At 38.5% G+C, this 20,448-nt stretch overlaps 1 protein-coding gene across 1 annotated transcript in view; it reads right to left on the bottom strand.

The window, feature by feature from the left end:
• Positions 1-20,448, bottom strand: part of RAD50 (RAD50 homolog (S. cerevisiae)) — a 108,426-nt gene that overhangs the window by 54,010 nt on the left and 33,968 nt on the right. Inside the window, exons 3-11 of the mRNA XM_010828422.1 lie at positions 18,561-18,712; positions 14,966-15,151; positions 14,424-14,628; positions 7,105-7,233; positions 6,723-6,888; positions 4,609-4,802; positions 3,996-4,202; positions 2,749-2,931; positions 1,792-1,949 (exon numbers count right to left, since the gene is read on the bottom strand). Of these exons, the coding sequence (XP_010826724.1) occupies positions 1,792-1,949; positions 2,749-2,931; positions 3,996-4,202; positions 4,609-4,802; positions 6,723-6,888; positions 7,105-7,233; positions 14,424-14,628; positions 14,966-15,151; positions 18,561-18,712 (1,580 nt within the window). The remainder of the gene's footprint in view (positions 1-1,791; positions 1,950-2,748; positions 2,932-3,995; positions 4,203-4,608; positions 4,803-6,722; positions 6,889-7,104; positions 7,234-14,423; positions 14,629-14,965; positions 15,152-18,560; positions 18,713-20,448) is intronic.

Below are 20,448 nucleotides of genomic sequence, written 5' to 3'. Positions count from 1 at the left end.
ACTTCAGTCGTGTCTGACTCTGTGCGACCCCGTAGACGGCAGTCCACCAGGCTCCCCCGTCCCTGGGACTCTCCAAGCAAGAACACTGGAGTGGGTTGCCATCTCCTTCTCCAATGCATGAAAGTGAAAAGTGAAAGTGAAGTCACTCAGTCGTGTCCGACTCTTTGTGACCCCATGGACTGCAGCCTACCAGGCTCCCCCGTCCATGGGATTTTAACACTAGTGGTGACCAAAACTATCCCAAAGAACAAGAAATGCAAACAAGAAATGCAAGGAGGCAAAATGGTTGTCTGAAGAGGCCTCACATATAGCTGAGAAAAGAGAAAAGAAAGGCAAAGGAGAAAGGGAAAGATATTTCCAATTGAATGCAGAGTTCTAGAGAGTATCAAGGAGAGATAAGAAAGCCTTCTTAGGTGAACAATGCAATATATAAAAGGAAACAACAGAATGGGAAAAACTACAGATCTCTTTAAGGAAACCAGAGATACCAAGTGAACATTTCAGGCAAAGGTGGGTATAATAAAGGACAGAAACAGCAAGGTCCTAACAGAAGCAGAAGAGGTGTCTAGAATACACAGAAGAACTACAAAAACAGGTCTTAATGATCCAGATAATCACGATGGCATGGTCACCTAGACAACGTATTAAAAAGCAGAGACATGACTTTGCCAACAAAGGTCCATACAGTCAAAACTGGTTTTTCCCTGGTGGCTCAGATAGTAAACAGTCTTCCTGCACCACAGGAGACCCAAGTTTAATTCATGGGTTGAGAAGATCCCCTGGAGAAGGGAATGACTACCCACTCCAGTATTCCTGCCTGGAGAATTCCAAGGACAGAGGAGCCTGGCAGGCTAGTCCATGGGGTTGCAAAGATTCGGACACAACTGACTGACTTTCATCATTTCATTTCATAGTTTTTCCAACAGTCATGTATGGCTGTGAGAGTTGGACCATAAAGAAGGATGAGTGCTGAAGAATTGATGCGTTCGAAATGTGGCGCTAGAGAAAACTCTTGAGAGTCCCTTGGAGAGCAAGGAGATCAAACCAGTCAGTCCTAAAGGAAATCAACCTTGAATATTCATTGGAAGGACTGATGCTGAAACTGAAGCTCCAATACTGGCCACCTGATGCAAAGAGCAACTCACTGGAAGAGACCCTGATGCAGGGAAAGACTGAGGGCAGGAGGAGGGGGCAACAGAGGATGAGATGGTTGGATGGCATCACCAACTCCATGGACATGAGTTTTAGCAAAGTTCGGGAGATAGTGAAGGACAGGGAACCCTGGCATGCTGCAGTTTATGAGACTACAAAGAGTTGAATATGACTTAGTGACTGAACAACAACCCTAAACAGATATATCATTTGCAAATGTTTTCTCCCATTACGTGGATTGCCTTTGCCCTCTGTTGTGTAGCAGTTTTTAAGTATGATGTAGTCCCATCCGTCTAGCTTTGCTTCTGCTGCCTGTACTTTTGGGGTCATAACCAAGAAATCATTGCCAATTTCAACATAATGAAACTTGTCCCCACATTACCTTTTAGGAGTTTTGTATTTTCAAGTCTCACTTTTTACAGAGGAATATTTTAATTCTTTCTCTTAGTTCTGCAAACTTTTAAGGAACAAGAAGCTCAAATCACTGTTGCCATTTTACTTAATTTGTAAAATAGAGGAGAATCAAATTCAATCAATAAGACATTCCATTTCATGACAATAAATGATTTCAAAACAATTAAAAATGAAAGCATGACATAAGAGACTTTTATTACAACTTCAAATGTTATAACTACTTACTTCAACTTGGCAAGTCTGTCCCTGGTCTGATTAATTTCTTTTGATTTACTATGAAGCCAGTCTTCAAGCTGTTTTTTGTTGGGAAAATATCCTAACAACGAAGTTAATTCATCACTATGCCTATATTTTATTTTTCTGATTTGTTCATCTTTGTCAGCCTAAAGGGAAAAAAAAATCTTTTAAAAATAAAACTCAGTATCTCCACGTTACATAAAGAATAAAACCAAATTTTAGATTGATCACAGCTCTAGGCTTAAAAATAAAACTGAAAATGCAAGGAGAAAAAGAAAAAAAAATCATTTCTAATTCTGGCTGTGCTATGCAGCTTGTGGGATATCTCAGTTGCCTCACCAAGGACTGAACCTGGACCATGGCAGTGAAACTACCAGTAATACTTGGCCACCAGGGAACTCTTGAAAATTTCTTACAGTATTAGAGGAAAGAATAACAGGTCTGATGACACAAAAATTAAAACTTCTGTACGTGTATGCTCAGTCTCTCAGGCACGTCTGACTCTTTGCGACCCCATGGACTTTGGCCCGCCAGGCGCCTCTGTCCATGGAAGTCTCCATGGAAGAACACTGGAATAGACTGCCATTCCCTTCTCCAGGGGATCTTCCTGACCCAGGGATCGAACCTGAGTCTCTTGAGCCTCCTGCACTGGAAGGCAGATTTTTTACCACTGAGTCACTTGGGAAGATCAAAATTTCTGTATGATATATGATAAAAATTAATAGAAATGTACACGTGTGTTTGTGTAAACACTTTTGTACACTTTTTGTAATTAGAGTACAGTTTTTAAGCCTGAAAGTTTATTTTATAGAGCATAAAGCTCACTTAACCCTTAAAATATAAAGCCAATACCAACTAAATACTTCATAGTATAACAATTATGAATGTAAGATAAACTGTTTTAAACACCAGAGAGTATAATTAGAATAAAAAGAAAGGTCATACTTTGTCTTTGGTGAGCATCTCCATCTGGGTACGTGTTGCTGTATGATGGTTTAATTGCTCCATCTCCTGGTCCAGTTTACGCAGGGTCCTGTCTAGGTCTGCTTTCTCATTTTGAAGGCTTATTACTTCTGTTTTTAGAGTTTCTACATTGCTGTTTTTCTCAGCCTTGCTTAGCTCACGTTCCTTATTGATAATTCAAACAAATGAACAGGTTTATACGTTTTGGGTTAAAATGATGGCAGAAATTAGAAATCAGCTACTCCTCAGAATGGTCAAGATATTAGTTTGATTTTATTCAACAACAGAAAAACAGAAGGAATAAACTTTTTAAGAAATATCTTACAAAGTTACCTTACTATAAGAATAGAGACTTAGTAAATAAATCTACAAGAGTCCAACAGGAGTGAAAATGAAAATTAGTGCAAAATCAAGAAAAATATGCCTAAGTATACAGTTCAGTGACTCTTCAGTCAATAATTAAGCATTTATCAAGGAAGTATGTAACTCACTACACATTGCCTAGCATACAGAGAGTGTGATGTGGTCCCTGACCAGTATCTCTCCATCACAACAGAGCAATATTGTGATCAAGGGTTAAACTGACAAAAATATACGCCAACTGTTAAGTTTGGGAGCAAAAAGAAACATTTAAATTATCAAGATGGGACCTAAAGGGGGGATTTACCAAGTTTTAGGATGCTTATTTTGCTAACAGAGACGTGAAGGAAGGGAACAGATTAGGAATGGAGAAGAAATTTTGGAAATTCACGGAAGGAAGAAGTGGGCTAAGAAAGTTTCTACCACAGAAAAGTGGTAGCATGGCAATAATCATATATCTAATCAATATTTAATCATAATATCTACAGTGTGTGGAACCTAGCAGGAAAATACTACTTTTTTTAAACTGAGACAAGTGGTTCTCAACTAAGGTACTCGTAAGAATCACCCAGTTCTGTTTTGAACACACATTTCCACATCCCACTCTTAAGAGACTTTTATTTGGAAGGTTTAAGATGTAAGCTTAAGTATTTTTTTTAAACTTTCCTTAGATGATTCTAATTTTCAGCACACCAGGTTTCAGGATTAGAGATGGGTGATTAAGACAGTCAAATAAATTCATTTTATAGGAGACTGATAGACAAGGTTGACATTTTTATTAAAATGCCATAATCTTAGGACCAGCAAAAGATAAAGTACTTCCAAATATCTTACACCTTAAAATTATTAGATTACACAGAGTATCTTACAGCTTTTGTGAGCTCCTGGTCCAGTTCAAGAATCCTGTCTGAAGAGCCTTCCAACTGCTGTAGTTCGTACTTCACATATTTCAGCTCATTCTGCTTCTTAGTTAGGATTTCTGACTTTAGTTCAATTATTCTTCCCAGTCCAGTTTTCTTATCCCTTATCTCATCTATTTGTTTTTGTTTCAGAGCCTCTTTTCTTACGAAGTCATTCTAAATACATAGCAAGAAGCATAAGCATTAATTTTTCACAAAAAACACCACTAAGGAAAAGCTTCTTTGATGCAAAAGCAATATAATTTGAGGAAAATACAGAAAAACGTAAAAAATGTAATGATGATCATTCAGAGATGATTATTATTAACTATGAACAAACTTTTTCAAAATTAAAGAGAATTTTTACCTAAAATCAAGTAAGAAACGTAGGTCTGTATTTCCTTTGTACTTTTACAATTATAAAGTTTACAAAATTTGTTTCCATAAAGGTTTTAATTTTACCTCATAGCTAATTTTAATGGATAACATTAATCCAAAAATATGACAAAATAAGATCCGCTCAAAAATTAAAACAATTCAACTAGACAATGTGATACAAACAAAAGAAAATAACAGTATTTACCAACAGTTGGCTGGCAGTTTCTGCTTCCTTTTCCTGCCTCTCTCTCACAAGCCTGTGAAAATTTTTTATCTGTCTTTCACTGAATGGTCCAAGCTCAAAGCCATCCAATTCTAGCTGTGTTGCCAGAGACTGAATTAATGAATCTCTAGCTTGCATATGTTCCTGATGACGATCTGCTTGTAGTTGTAGACGGCCTTTAAAAAACATAATCATAGTAATTCTTTTATCAGTTGATTTTTTTTTAAAAATTGAAATAATTGTACATTACATGCAATTGTAAAAAAAATAATAGAACAAGATCTCATATCCTTTGCTCAGTTTTCCCAATGGTAACTATATTATTGAGATACAGTAAGAAATCCATATTTGGTTTTGTCCTTGGTTACTGATAGTGAAGTGAAGTGAAGTCGCTCAGTCGTGTCTGACTCTTTGCGACCCCATGGACTGTAGCCTACGAGGCTCCTCCGTCTGTGGGATTCTCCAGGCAAGAGTACTGGAGTGGGTTGCCATTTTCTTCTCCAGGAGATCTTCCCAACCCAGGGATTGAACCCGGGTCTCCCGCATTGCAGGCAGACGCTTTCCCATCTGAGCCAGCTCCAAAAACTCTTAGAATTTCCCAGTGATAGGGGTGAGAAGAGTATCTTTGGTTATTCATTGTAAGCCCTTTTCAACTTTACCTGAGTTTATTCTAATGAGGTGACCCTTGGAGGATGGGACGTGGTCATCAGAGGAACCAACTATGTGATTAGAGAATCCAAAGTTTCAATATCCACCCCTCCCATTTCTGGGGAGGGGCTGAAGTCTGAGTTCAATCACCAATGGCCAGTGACTTAATCCATCAGGCCTACGTAATGCAACTTATAAAAACCCTAAGCAATGACACCCTAAGAGCTTCCATTGAGGTGCTAGGCAAGTTGCACATGTGGAGAAGGCATGGAAGCTCAATGTCCCTCTCACGTATCTTGCCTTATGCATCTCTTCCATCTGTTTGTTCCTGAGCTCTATTCTTAATAACCTGGTAATAGTGTTTCCCTGAGTTCTAGGAAGAGTTATAGAAAATTACTGAACCTGAGAAAGGAGTTGTGGAAACCTCTGATTTATACAGCTGGTTGGTCAGAAGTACAGATGCTAGACAACCTGGGACTTGGGGAGTGGCATCTGAAGTAAATTGAGGGACAATTTCATGGGACTGAGCCCTTAATCTGTGGGGTCTGTGCTAATTTCGGACCAGGAATGTCAGAAATGAATGAAATTACAGGACACCTGGTATCCACTGATAACTGGAAAATTGCTCGGTGTGGAAAAACCTACACATCTGATGTCAGAACTGTTGCTGAGTTGAAAAACAATGTTCTCTTTTAGTAATTCTGAAAAACTATAGTATATCACAATAAGGATAATGAGACTAATACAATCCATCAATCTTTTATTTCCCCAGTTTAAATTTTATCTCTGTGTATAAGTTTATATGATTTTATCAGCTATGTTGGTTCTTACATTCACCATGACAGTCAAGATATTGAACAGTTCAAATACCACAAGAACCCTCTTCTTTGTTTTAAAACCATAACCAGGGCTTCCCTAGTGACTCAGTGGTAGAGAATCAGCCTGCCAATGCAGGAGACATGGGTTTGATCCCTGACCTGGGAAGACCCCCATATGCTGTGGAGCAACTAAGCCTGTGTGCCACAACTACTGGGCCAGTTCTCTAGAGCCTGGGAACTGCAACGATTGAGCCCACATGTCCTGGAGCCTGTGCTCTACAATAAGAGAAGCCACCTCAATGAGAAGCCCAGGCACCACAACTAGAGAGTAGTCCCCACTCTCTGCAACCACAGGAAAGCCTGTGCAGCAATGAGGACCCAGCACAGCCAAAAATGAATAAATAAATAAATACAATTATAAAACCATCATCATGCTAACCCTCCTCCCATTCTTCCTCCTACTGGGTAACCCTGGCAATCATTAATCTAATCACATAAAATGGAAACATATGATATATAATCTTTTGAGACTGACTTTTTTCACATGGCATACTTCCCTAGAGATTCATCATTCATACAGAAAATGCATAATATTATAATACAGAAAAAAACAAGTAAACACTGTCCTACCCTGTTCCACAAGTAGTTCTGATTTTTCTTGATTGAGAAGCCTAGATTCTTTATTTAATTTTTCCAGTTCACGCTGACAGTCTACCAATCTCCTTTCTTTCTCCCTTACTGTTCTCTGGTGATTGTGATATAAATCATTTAGTTGCTCATCAGACCCTTGAAACACCTGTGTAGAACCAAAATCAAGTATAACAAGGTATCACACTGAGGTACAAAATATGAACCAGAGCTTATTCAATATCCTTCCTTTTAACATAAACATGGAAGTACCACAAACATCAAGATTTCTAAGTTTGGAAATGAGTGACAAAATGGGATCAAATGAGGTTCATTACAATAGTCTCAAAATTCTGAAGTAGAACAAAATTCCACCACCACAAACCTTTTCCATTTTCTGTTCCAGTTCACTATTATCTTTTTCCATTTGCTTCTTTCGGCTTTCCAAAGCTTTAATTTCATTGTCGAGTCTCATTATTTTAGAGAGATTTTGTTCAATTTCTTTTAGACGATTCTGAAAATAAACACCCTACATAAGTAAAATTCACTATAGTTTACACTGCAAATAACTGAAGATAAATAATATGTCCCAGGGCCAGTCACTTAGTCACATTGCTATAAAGAGAGCACAGAGAAACTGAGGATTTTAGACATTAAGTAACTCATGCAACTCCTTATAGCTCATAAAGAAAAGAAGAAAATAAACTCCCTTCTAACTCCAAAGCCCATGCTCTACCTTCAACACCTCTCACAAAAGTCATTCACTCACTGGGTAACTGGAGTCACATTATGTAAAGTACCACATTTTAAGAACTTAATCCTTAAAAGGCTATTTATTAAAAAAGAAATTAGAACTATTGAGTGGACTAGAAACTCATGCTGCATCACAAGTGAAATGTGACAAATGATCTCAGGGGCCTGCTTCTAGCAACAGCTGGCTGCCTTAACTCCTAGGAATATGGGTGACCTGGCTCAGAAAATTCCCTCCTTGGATGATGCTGGGGATATTCTCCTGGTGTTTTCCTCTACAATTCTAAGGCTGACCCATTTCTCTTCTAAGACACCTTTTAAACTAACATATTATGGGTATCAACTGTAAGCTTCCATACCTGTACCAAAATACATCCTCAACTTCATTTGCCTGCAATGCAGGAGACCAGGTTTAATCCCTGGGTTGGGAAGATCCCCTGGAGAAGGGAACGGCTACCAACTCCAGTATTCTAGTATTCTGGCCTGGAGAAGGACATGGACTGTGTAGTCCATAGGGTCGAAAAGAATTGGACATGACTCAGCGACTTTCACTTCACTAATACCATATCTTATGATTTATGTATTAGTAGGTAATGTTATCATCATAGAAACATCGTTCACTTTGTTCACCAACGCTTCCCCAGCACATGTAACAAGTGTTTAGTATGTTAGCTGAATGAGAGATTAAAAACAATTATCAGTAACAGTCAAAGCTATCAGCAATTGAAGACTTGCTATATTGCAGACCCTTTACTAAGTGCTGCTATATATTCCCTCTAATCATTATGACACCTCAGGCAAAGTGGGTTCAGTTCCAGACCACTGCAATAAAGTGATTATTGAAATAAAGTTAAGTCACACAAATCTTTTGGCTTTACAGTGCATATAGAAGTTGTTTACACTACCATGTAGAAGTGTGCAATAGTATTACGTCTTAAAAGAAAACAATGTTCATATTTTGATCTGTTCCCATGAATCATGAATATTCTTAATGGCATCTAGAATGGTAAATCCTTTCCAGAAGGTTTTCAATTTACCCAGAGCCATCATTGGAATTACTGTCTATGGGCAACTACAGCCTTATGAAATGTATTTCTTAAAAAGACATGAAAATGAAAAATGACTCCTTGATCCATGAGCTACAGAATGGGTGCTATGTTAGCAGACATGAAAACATAAATCTCATTGTACATCTCCATCAGCACTCTTGGCTGACCAGATACAAGGTTGATGAGCAAAATTATGGAAATTTTGAAAAATAAATTTTTTTCTGAGCAGTAGATCTCAACAATGGGTTTAAAATATTCACTGAACCACATTGTGAATAGATACACTGTCATCCAGGTTGCTCCATTTATAGAACACAGGCATAGTAGATTTGGCATAATTTTTAAGGGCTCTTAAGATTTTCAGAATAGTCAATGAGTACTGGCTTCCACTTAAAACTCACATGCTATGTTAGTCCCTAACAACAGTCAACCTGACCTTTGAAGCTTTGAGGCCAGGCATTGACTTCTCCTCTCTAGCCATGAAAGTCCTAGATGGTATCTTCTTTCAGTATAAGGCTGTTTCATCCACAGTGAAAATCTACTGTACAATGAAGCCAACTTCACTCATGGTCTGAGCTATGTCTTCTATATAACTTGTAGCTTCTCTATGAGCATTTGCTGCTTTACCTTGCACTCTGAAGTCTTGGGAGACAGCATCTTTCCTTAAACCTTAAGAATCTCTGGCTACTTTCAAACCTTTCTTCTGCAGCGTCCTTACCTCTCTCAGCCTTCACAGAATTGAAGAGAGTTAGGACCTGGCTCTGGATGAGGCTTTCACTTAAGGGAATGTTGTGGCTGGTTTGATCTTCTATCCAGACCACTAAACTCTCCACATCAGCAATAATGCTGTTTCACTTTTTTATCTTATGAGTTCACTGGAGTAACACTTTTATTTCCTTCAAGAACTTCTGCCTTTGCATTCACAAGCTGGCTAACCACTTGACATATGAGACCCAGCTTTTGGCCTATGATGGCTTTTGATATGCCTTCCTCACCAACCTTAATCATTTCTAGCTTTTGATTTAAAGTGAGAGGATGTATGACTATTCCTGTCTCTTAAAAGATGTGAGAGGCCCTTACAGGGTTAATAACTGGTCTAATTTCAATAATGGGTGTCTCAGAAGAAGAGGGAGAAAGGGGAATCGACAGTTGGTAGAGCAGTAACAACACCTACAACATTTACTGATTAAATGTGCTGTCTTAAAAAAAGAAATTTAATGAAGTACAACAATAAAATTTGCTGTCTTATATGGGTGTGGTTTGTGGCACCCCAAAACAATTACAGTAGTAACACCAAAGATCATTGATTACAAAATACCATAATAATACAACAATGAAAAAGCTTGAAATATTGCAAGAATTACCAAAATGTGACACAAAGTGAGCAAATGGCGTTGGTGATACAGTGGTGAGCACAGCTGTCTTCCAAAATGAGCAAATGCTGTTGGAAAAATGACACTAACACACTTGCTTGACATAGAGTTACTACAAAAAAATCAATTAAAAAAAAAAGCAGTTATCTACAAAGCACAATAAGGCAAAGTGTGCCTGTACATGTCAAGTACAGTAGGAGACTCAGAGGACTTGTATAGAGTCCCATACTTAAAAATGGGAGATGACACTGGGAGGCAAGGTGGTATAACAATTAAGACTGTAGCCTCTGGGAGCTGGAATGACTGGACATTTATGTAAAGAAGAAAATCTCAACCTCACCTCATACCGTATTAAAAAATTAACCTGAAATATACTTAAATATAAGAACTCAGACTATAAAACTTCAAGAAGAAAATTTTTGTGACCTTGGGTCAGGCAAAGATTTCTTAGATAGGAAACATAAAGCAAAAACTATAAGAAAATGTTAATTTTGATGAAGTAAAAATCTCCTTGGAAGAAAAGCTATGATCAACACAGCACATTAAAAAGCAGAGACACTGCTGATAAAGTCCATATAGTCAAAGCTATGGTTTTTCCAGCAGTCATGTATGGATGTGAGAGCTGGACCATACAGAAGGATGAGCACCAAAGAACTGATGCTTTTCAACTGTGGTGCTAGAGAAGACTCTTGAAGTCCTTTGGACAGCAAGATCAAATCAGTCACTTCTAAAGGAAATCAACCCTGAATATTCACTGGAAGGATTGATGCTGAAGTTGAAGCTCCAATACTTTGGTCACCTGAGAAGAGCCCACTCACTGGAGAAGAGCCGACTCACTGGAAAAGACCCTGATGCTGGGAAAGGCTGAGGGCAAAAGGAGATGAGGGCGACAGAGGATAAGATGGTTGGATGGCATCACCAACTCAATGGACATTAATGTGAACAAACTATGGGAGATAGTGAAGGACAGGGAAGCCTGTCATCCTGCAGTCCGTGGGGTCGCAAAAAGTCAGACAGGACTAAGTGACTGAACAACAACAGCAGCAATCAGACATTTATTTTAATGGCTAAAATAAAAAACAGTAACACTAAGTGCTGGTAAGGATGAAGCACAACTACACTCTTAAACATTGTTGTGGGACTACCAAAGTGACACTCTGAAAAATGGTTTGGCAACTAAGGTAAAATACACACTTAATATATAACCTAACAACCCACTCTGAGGGAGTTACCCAAGAGAAATGAAAACGTATCTCCAAATAAAGACCTCTACACAGAAGTTTACAGTAGTTTTATTTGTAATAGCTAAAAGCTGTTAACAATGTAAAGTCCACCAACAAGAGAACAGATGAACAAACTGCAATATATCCTTAAAATGGAATATCCTCAGCAATAAAAAGGAATGAACTACTCAAACATGCAACAACATAGATTTTAAAGCATTACGCTAATAGTCAGACACAAAGGCTACATAATGCACGATTCCACTGTGCATTATGCCACATTCCAGAATGTGGCGTTCTGGAAAAGGCCAAAACACAAAACAAATTAGTGACTACCAAAGGCTGGGAGTGGAGGTAGCAGACTGACTACAAACAGACTTGAAAGAACTTCTGGGGGTGATGGAAAGTTTCCATATATTGACTGTACTAGCAGTAATACTGCTACTAGTATGTATTACTGTAGCATACAGTAATACTGCTACTGTATGCATTTGTCCAAACTCATCAAATAGTAATTTCAAAAGTGTGGATTTTATTAAAAGTAAACTATATTTTGATAAATCTGACCAAAGCAGAAAAGTATGGGTCTGGGAATCAGAGAGGCCTGGAATTAAATCCTTACTTCCAGTATGAATACCTGTTTTTCTTGTCTGAAAAACTTCACAGGGTTACCACGGGGCTTGTATAATATGTTTTAAAGCATTCTGATCAGTGACTGGGCATACAGAAAGTCCTTCATGAATGTGATCATTCATATCAATTGTGGGGAAAAAACTATTCAGAAAATATATTGAGCAGTCTAACAAGAAGAACTGGATTAATTCTTAATGGCAATAAACAGGAATACCCCTGTTACTGTAAAAGAGGAGTTTCTACTTCTCAGAAACTTGTCGGCTTCCATCAGCGTTTTCACTGTGCTGTGGCAGCATTAACATTATCTTGGCTGGGGCTTCCCTAGTGCCTCAGTGAAGTCTGCCTGCCAATGTATGAGGTGTGGGTTTGATCCCTGGGTCAGGAAGATCCTTTGGAAAAGGAAATGACAACTCACTCCAGTATTCTTGCCTAGGAAATATCATGGACAGAGGAGCTTGGTGGGCTACAGTCCAAAGGGCTGCAAAAGAGTTAGACACAACCTAACGACTAGACAACAACAAGAAGGATTCTTTATATATTCCAGATAAAAGTTCCTTGTTACATATGTAACTTGTAAATATTTTCTCCCATTCTGTGTGTGGTCTTTTTGCATTGTTGATGGTATAGTTTGCTGAACAAAAGTTTTTTGTTTTGATGAAGTCCAATTTATCTATTTTCTTTTCATTTCTCAATTGTGCCACAATCACCATCTTCAAGCTCTTAACCTATGTTTAAACTATATCATTCACATTGCTACAGCTCTTCATTTTACTTCTCTGTAATCCTAACTATCTTTCAAAATATATTCTTTCTTTCTCTAACTAGACTACTAGATCATTAAAAACAAAGTCTAAGTCTTTGGCTTCCCTATCCTCAAGAGAACAGGGCTCCAAAATCAATACGGACGGTGACTGCAGCCACAAAATTAAAAGACACTTGCTCCCTGGAAGAATAGCTATGTCAAACCTAGACAGTGTTTTAAAGCAGAGACATCACTTTGCCAACAAAGGTCTGTATAGTCAAAGCTATGGTTTTTTTCAGTAGTCACGTATGTCTGTGAGAGTTGGTCTATAAAGAAGGCTGAGCACTGAAAAATGGATGCTTTCGAACTGTGGTGCTGGAGAAGACTCTTGAGAGTCCTTTGAACAGCAAGAAGATTAAATCAGTCAATCCTAAAGGAAATCAACCCTGAATATTCATTGGAAGGACTGATGCTGAAACTGAAGCTCCAATACTTTGGCCACCTGATGCAAAGATCTGACTCATGGGAAAAAACCCTGATGCTGGGGAAAATTGAGGACAAGAGAACAAGGGGGTGACAGAGGATGAGATGACTAGATGGTATCACTGACTCAACGGACATGAGCTTGAGCAAACTCAGGGAGATAGTGATGGACAGAGAAGCCTGGCATGCTGCAGTTTATGGGGTCAAAAGAGTTGGACATGACTTAGCGACTGATCAACAACAACAATCCTCAAGAGTACCTAGCACAGTGTTATGCTCAAAAGAATAAATACTCACTAAAGGATGCATTCATGTCAATAGGCACTGGGACAGAAAACCAAGCTATTTTCAGATTATAATTCAAATATCTATACCAGTATTTATAAGAGTTTTAAAAAACCAAATAATTAAAAAAAAATTTTTTTTAACTTTCCTCTATCTGCTACTTTAAAAAGCCATTAAAAAAACTGTTTTTTTTAGACCAGTGATACCTTAAATGGGAAGGACACTACTGTTGTTCTTTCTGCACCTGTAGCTCCAAACATAGTATACCCTGACACACTGGAAACACTTAATGAATGCTTGTGAAACGAGTGAATGGGATTCCGTTAAAGTCTTGCTTACCAATCACAGAATATAGAAATCTAACTCATTTGTAAATATATCAACACGCTACACATCAATTTCAAATTTTGCACAATGTCGAGAACATCCTACAAATTATAAAAACTGCAAAGAAAGACCTGTTAATTAAAAAATAATCTCTTTTGGACTTCCTTGGTGGTAGAGTGATTGGGAATTCACCTGCCAATGCAGGGGACATGTTCAATCTCTGGTCCGGGAAGATCCCACATGCCACAGAGCAACTAAGCCCACACACCACAACTACAGAGCCTGTGGTCCAGGGCCTGAGAGGCGCAACTACCGAGCCCACGGCCACAGCTACTGAAGCCTACCCGCCCCAGAGCCCACAGCTACCAACTACTGAACCTGCATGCTGAACTACTGAAGCCCATGCACCTCCAGCCTGTGCTTCGCAACGAGAGAAGTGACCGCAGTGAGAAGCCTGTGCGCTGCAACAAAAAGCAGCCCTTGCTCACAGCAACTAGAGCGAGCCTGCATGCAGCAACAAAGACTCAGTGCAACTGTAAATAAATGATTAAAAAAATAATCTTCTGAAGAATACAGAACTGTAAGGTTGAGTCATTACACTGTTAAAAACTAGTGACATGACTCATTAATACAATACTACAAATTCGTTTACCTTCAAATGCAAGATCTTCAGGCAACTTTAGGACTATCTTAACACAGACCTAAGACATAACCATAACATACAGTCTCTGATCATTTTTTCAAGAAATACACACACCATTCACAGAAAAATAAGTACTTTTAGGGTAAGAGATAGATAAATGGTGACCTTCTCCTCAGCATACGAGAGATCAAATTACCTTCAATGGATCAAGTTCATTCTCATAGGATTTGACAATTTCCCTCGAGGATGTTAACTGGGCTTCTTTACTAGTAATCTGATCACGAATCTCACAAGCTTTTTCTTTGTTTTGCTTCAGATATTTTAGTTCTGTTTGACATTCTTTTACTTTCTGACCTTGTGTCTGCCGTACCTGCCGAAGTGTTTCCAAGGCTTTTATGTACCTTTGAAGATATTAAATAAAAATCAAATTTCTTGGTAAGCATACTATAGTATATTCAAACAATGGAAATTATGCAGTCATTAAGATAACATTCACAAAGAGTTTTTAATAACTCAGAAAATGCTTATGACATAATAGTAAGTACAAATGTTACATATATTCTGTCAACCAAGTGAATAATGATGCAAAGAAAGAAAACTGAAAGGAAATATGCCCGCTGGTTTCCACTGGATAAGTGGTATAATTGCTTGACTTTCTGTTTAGAAAAAGAAGCATCCAAATTGCAATTCTGGCTCAATAACTTAATGGACTACAAAATCTAATTACAGGTTACAAACCTTGTTGCTGAAAAAATCTCATCAAACTTTTGCTTCAAAGCCTTTCCTTCACTTAAAGGCCAATTAGATTCTTCTTGGTGACAGAAAATGACATTATTTAGCACAGATTTGGAAACCCCAAGAGAACTTATCATCTCTCGGTCAATTTCTGCACACTTGGAGCTGAGACTGACCTTTTCACCATGCCTGCAGAAAAGGAAAATCAAGAATTTATGTAAAATGGCGTTCAACTGTATCTAGTCTGTTACTTAATTAATTCTTCGTGCCTGTACTTACAAAAAAGCCAAAAAAATCCCCCTCATCCATCCCCAGTGGATGGCCTTCTAATACTAAAAAGTACAACTCTCAAATGTTTCAGTATGTAAAAGTGAAATGAAAAAGTATGTAAAACAGGGTGGTAGGGAACAGGTGCTAGAACTGTTTTTTTAGGTAGTTGGAAAACATTTATAGGCAATACATACACGAAAATAAACTATCTTCCATCCTCAAAATTTTAAAATACGGAAAATAAGAGACTCAAAAGAATAAAGCATGCTAATGCACAGCAGACAGGCAAAGGTACTTAAAAAAATATTGATACTGTGCCGGTTAGATAAGGGACTGTTTAGTAAAAGACACAATAAAAAGAGTATAAAGGCAAACCTTAGTGATGCCCATCCAAATAAATCCTAGGAAGATTCCTAATCAACAGACCTAAGTTCTAGGGTCACAAGGACAGAACAGTCAAAACAGGACTGCCTCAGGGCCTTTTAAGTAAGTTCCCTATTTCATTACACCTGGGGCCAGGAGCATCCCTAGCCTTGGATTCCAAGTGGTTTCTCAGTACCTTTCTTCAGAAGGCTAAACTGACCATTTTCCTTCAAACCTTCTGTCTTGTATACAGTCAGTAGAGGTAATGTCTGTCTTTACTGTCATTTCTGTATGTATTCTGAAAATGTTGCACTGAATGTACTGAAAATGTTTTGTAGGGGGACAGAATGGACAAAGACAGATCAGGACGTTGTAGGCGGCTTTCTAACAGGGAGCCAAGGGGGAAAGGATCATGAGCTTGGTTTTGAATACGTTGAAACTGAGGTTTCTTTGGAAGAACTGGTAGAAAATGAAAGAGACAGCTCGGTACATGGGTCTGGAATCAGGGGTCTACTCTGGAGACATTCACGTATGAGTCACCTACAAATATATATGAATATGTTAGGTAGTTAGAATAGGAAACAGGAGTCCAAAATGGCGGTGGCTAAAAGACAAGGAAGGAAAAGCCCGTGAAAATAGAACAAAGGAAAGTCAAAGAAAGGTCAGAAGACCAGAGTGAGGACTTCAGGTAGAACAAATAGCACTCCTGGCTAGCCCAATTTGCATAGGGCAGACCCAGGGGGAGGGAAAAACACATAAAAAGAGGGGCCAAAGGGCGCTCTCTCTGTCTCCCTCTCCTCCGCACTGGCATGCTTCCCCACTCTCTTCTCTTCATGTCTTTGGGTCGGCATGCCCTCACACCTTGAGGATTCTCTTGCTATTTTCTAAATAAAATAGAGCTGTAACAATGATTTGTCTAAGAGCTATAACACAGTCTGTCCAAGACCCGAGAGCTGTGATGCGCCGAGGGTTTTAATGTCCGTCACTCCAAATCTTTGTTGTGATGAGACAGAACCGAGCATACACACTCGCCTGACAAATATGTACAAATAAAATGAAGAAGAATGAGAATGTAGAGCAAAAACAGGAGAGGATCTAAGACAGAGCCTATGGAACTCCAAACAACTGACTGGGCAGGATGTGAGTGAGGGAGAGAAAGAGGCAAAATATTGTGTTATAAAATGGAAGTCTAGAAAAAAATTTTCAAGAAGTGATTAACAGCTACCATTTACTGAGTTATACACAGACTCTCCAGGATAGTTATAGTCTAATTCCTGGAATTTTTAAATGCGTTAGTTTACATGGCTAAGTGGACTGTTCCTCATCTGACTTTATTTTTGGAAACTGATGTTAAGTGTATTTTATTACAATTTTAAATATTTTAAAATATTTTCAAATTACTCATAATAAACTTCACATATTAAAACTGTACAATGGCTTTTACTTTTGACATATGCATATAATACTTTGATTTTAAGCCAGTGAGATCCGATTTGGCTAAACTACAGAACTATAAGTTTGCACTGTTTTAAGCCATTAAGTTTGTGATTTGTTGCAGCAATCACAGAAAACTAATACACAAGTCCCAATGACACATTACGCATTTTATGTCCTTTACTTCAACCCCTAACATCTTTCTAAGATATCTACAGTGATAACGAAGCTATATTCTACATATTAAAAAATAGAGACTCACTGCAAGGTCTATCTGGTAAAGTGAAGTGAAGTGAAGTCGCTCAGTCATGTCTGACTCTTTGTGATCCCATGGACTGTAGTCCACCAGGCCTCTCTGTCCATGGGATTCTCCAGGCAAGAGTACTGGAGTGGGCTGCCATTTCCTTCTCCAGGGGATCTTCCTGACCCAGGGATCAAACTCAGGTCTCCTGCATTGCAGGCAGACTCTACCCTCTGAGCCACCAGGGAAGCCCAATAGCATTATTCTAATTAATACAGAGGTTGTGACAGTTGTAGCTGTTTCAATACAAGAATGGGGGAAGAAAAGGAGTCAGGAGGAAGTGAAGAAATGGAGATAGTGAGTATCAATAACTCTTCTGAAAAAAAAACTGACCATAAAGGGGAAGATGAAGACAGACTATAATTGAAGTAAAACGAAACCTGAGCTTGCAGGCGAGACCTGAGTGTGTTTAAAAGCCACCTTCTCTAGCACATAATAGGTGCTACACATTATTGGTTAACAGATTATTTAATTAGTTTAACAAATTAATAAATGAAAGGGATAAGATGATAAATAATTTACTCAATAAGGATAAAGCTTTGAACTCAGGGCAGCCTAATTCCAACATCCAAACCCATTACAAGATGATACCTGCCCTTAACAGAATGACAACAGCTGAAAGGGACAATATGCTTTCCTACCTGTCTGCTTACCTCATCTTTCCCTATAGACATGATTACTACCACTTTTCACTCATTCAATCTATATTTGAGTGATTATGCACCTTCAATTCAGCAACTGTCCATAAATTTACTCAAAGGAATGGACCATTATTACTAAATCTTTAATGGGATCACTCTGTTTAACTGATAAATAGTATAAAATAAAAAATTAAATGATGATAGTGGATAAGGCTGTGCAGGTGTAGAGACAGGATGAAACTCTACTTTCTGCTCAGTTGTGCTAAGAAACTAAAACAGGTTTAAAGATACAGTCTGTTAAAAAATTAATAAGTTCCATTTTGAATAGATTAAAAAACCAGACTGCAAATCCTTTGGTGCTTTTTTTTTTTTCTTTTCCAAGCAAACCTTGTACCAGGACTTTGGTCCAAATTGTGTATTCTATTAACCCATATGAGTGTATTTCTGTAAGCATAGTTATGTTGAAATACTTTTAAAAAGCAAAAAAATAATAAGTTCCCTTAAACTTAAAATGTAGAATAAAAACATACAGGTTTGTAGACAGAAAGACAAAAAGGATCAGACATTCAAATATAAAATAAACACCTACTTTGTTCTAGTAATGACTCCTTCCAAGGTTTTAAATTCTGTCTTTTTGCTTTTTTGAGTACAAAGCATAGATCTCTGCACAGCCACAACTTCTCCATTGACATCACGAAACTGTAGACGAATCTGGGCTCTAACATCTGTTTCTTGAGCAACCTTTGAAGGTAAAAAGAGGAAAATCATGCTACGTTAATAAGTATCAGAATATTACTTCTGAAAAGAAAATATTCAAGCAATTTTACTTATCAAAAATTTTAAAAAATGAATGAGATTATTATATGCTATTCAAAATATAGCAAGACCACAAATAACCAAAGAATACTGAGAAAGAAAAACAGAGCTCCCTGACTTAAGACTATACTATAAAGCTACAGTAATCAAAACAGTACATAATGACACAAACACAAACTTACACATCAAGTGTACAGGCTAGAAAGATCAGAAATAAACCCACATACCAATGGTCAACTGACCTACAACAATGGAGGCAAGAATATATGATGGAGAAAAGGCAGTCTCTTCAATAAGTGGTACTGGGAAAATTAGTGTGTGACATGTGAAAGAATGAGATTAGAAGATTCTCTAATACCGTACACAAAAATGAACTCAAAATGGATCAAAGACCTAACTGTATGATTGGATACTACAATACTCTTTGAGGAAAACTGTTGCAGAACAATCTTTGACATAAATTGCAGCAGTATCTTTTTAGGGCTACCTCTTAGACTGCTAAGTCACTTCAGTCGTGTCTGACTCTGTGCGACCCCCTAGACAGCAGCCCACTAGGCTCCTCTGTCCCTGGGCTTCTCCAGGCAAGAATACTGCAGTGGGTTGCCATTTCCTTCTCCAGTGCATGAAAGTGAAAAGTGAAAGTAAAGTCGCTCAGTCGTGCCCAACTCTTAGTGACCCCATGGACTGCAGCCCACCAGGGTCCTCCGTCCACAGGATTTTCCAGGCAAGAGTACTGGAGTGGGGTGCCATTACCTTCTCCGACCTCTTAGACTAATCAAAACAAAAACAAATGGAACCTAATTAAACTTCAAAGCTTTTGCAGAGCAAAGGAAACCATAAACAAAAGGAAAATTCATCCCACAGAATGGGAGAAAATATCTGCAAATAATGTGACTGACAAGGGATTAACCTCCAAAATATACAAACAGCTCATGCAGCTCACTATCAACAAACAACCCAATCAGAAAATGGACAGAAAATCTAACTAGACATTTCTCCAAAAAAGACATACAGGGGAGCCATCAGGATGGAAGAATAGTAGGACTTGAAGTTTACCTTCTCCCACAAACATCAAAAATAAATCTACATGTAGAATGATTCTCACAGAGTATCTATTGTAAAGCTGGCAAAAGACCTCAGACTTCTGAAAGGTTAAGAAAATCTCCACATAACCAGGTAGGAAAAAAGAACAAAAAGAAATAAGAGAAAGGAATCAGGATGGGACCTGCACCTGTGGAAGGGAGCCACGAAAGAGGAAAGGTTCCTGCACCCTGTGAACCTCCCTCACTGGCAGGAGATTGGCCAGGACATAAGGGGAGTTTCTGAGTCTCAGAGAAGAATGTGCAGCTCATTTGTATAGTCAGGCCAGAGGGAAAACCGCACAGATGGTCGGTGCTGCCAACCTGCACTCCCTAGCCTCAGATGCTCTTCTGTTGGTGTGGACAGGGACTGAGTGCTGACAGGCAGGCTTCAGAGATCAGAACCAAAGAGAACTGCAGTTGGCCCTGCAGAAACATCCCGGAGCGTGGGGCTGGAATCCAGTCTGAGCTCAACTCAAAGGAAGCCTGGGCAACCTCAGAGGCTAGCTGCCATTGTTTAGGGGGTGCAACGAGAAGAGGGGTAGGACCCGGATTACAGCCCTTTCCCCAGTGTGCGTACTA

The sequence above is a fragment of the Bison bison genome, unplaced genomic scaffold, assembly GCF_000754665.1.
Source record: "Bison bison bison isolate TAMUID 2011002044 unplaced genomic scaffold, Bison_UMD1.0 scf7180017864492, whole genome shotgun sequence".
NCBI classification, from domain to species: Eukaryota; Metazoa; Chordata; class Mammalia; order Artiodactyla; family Bovidae; genus Bison; species Bison bison.
Note: the sequence above shows the minus strand (reverse complement) of the source record. Positions and strands in the feature narration are given on the sequence as shown.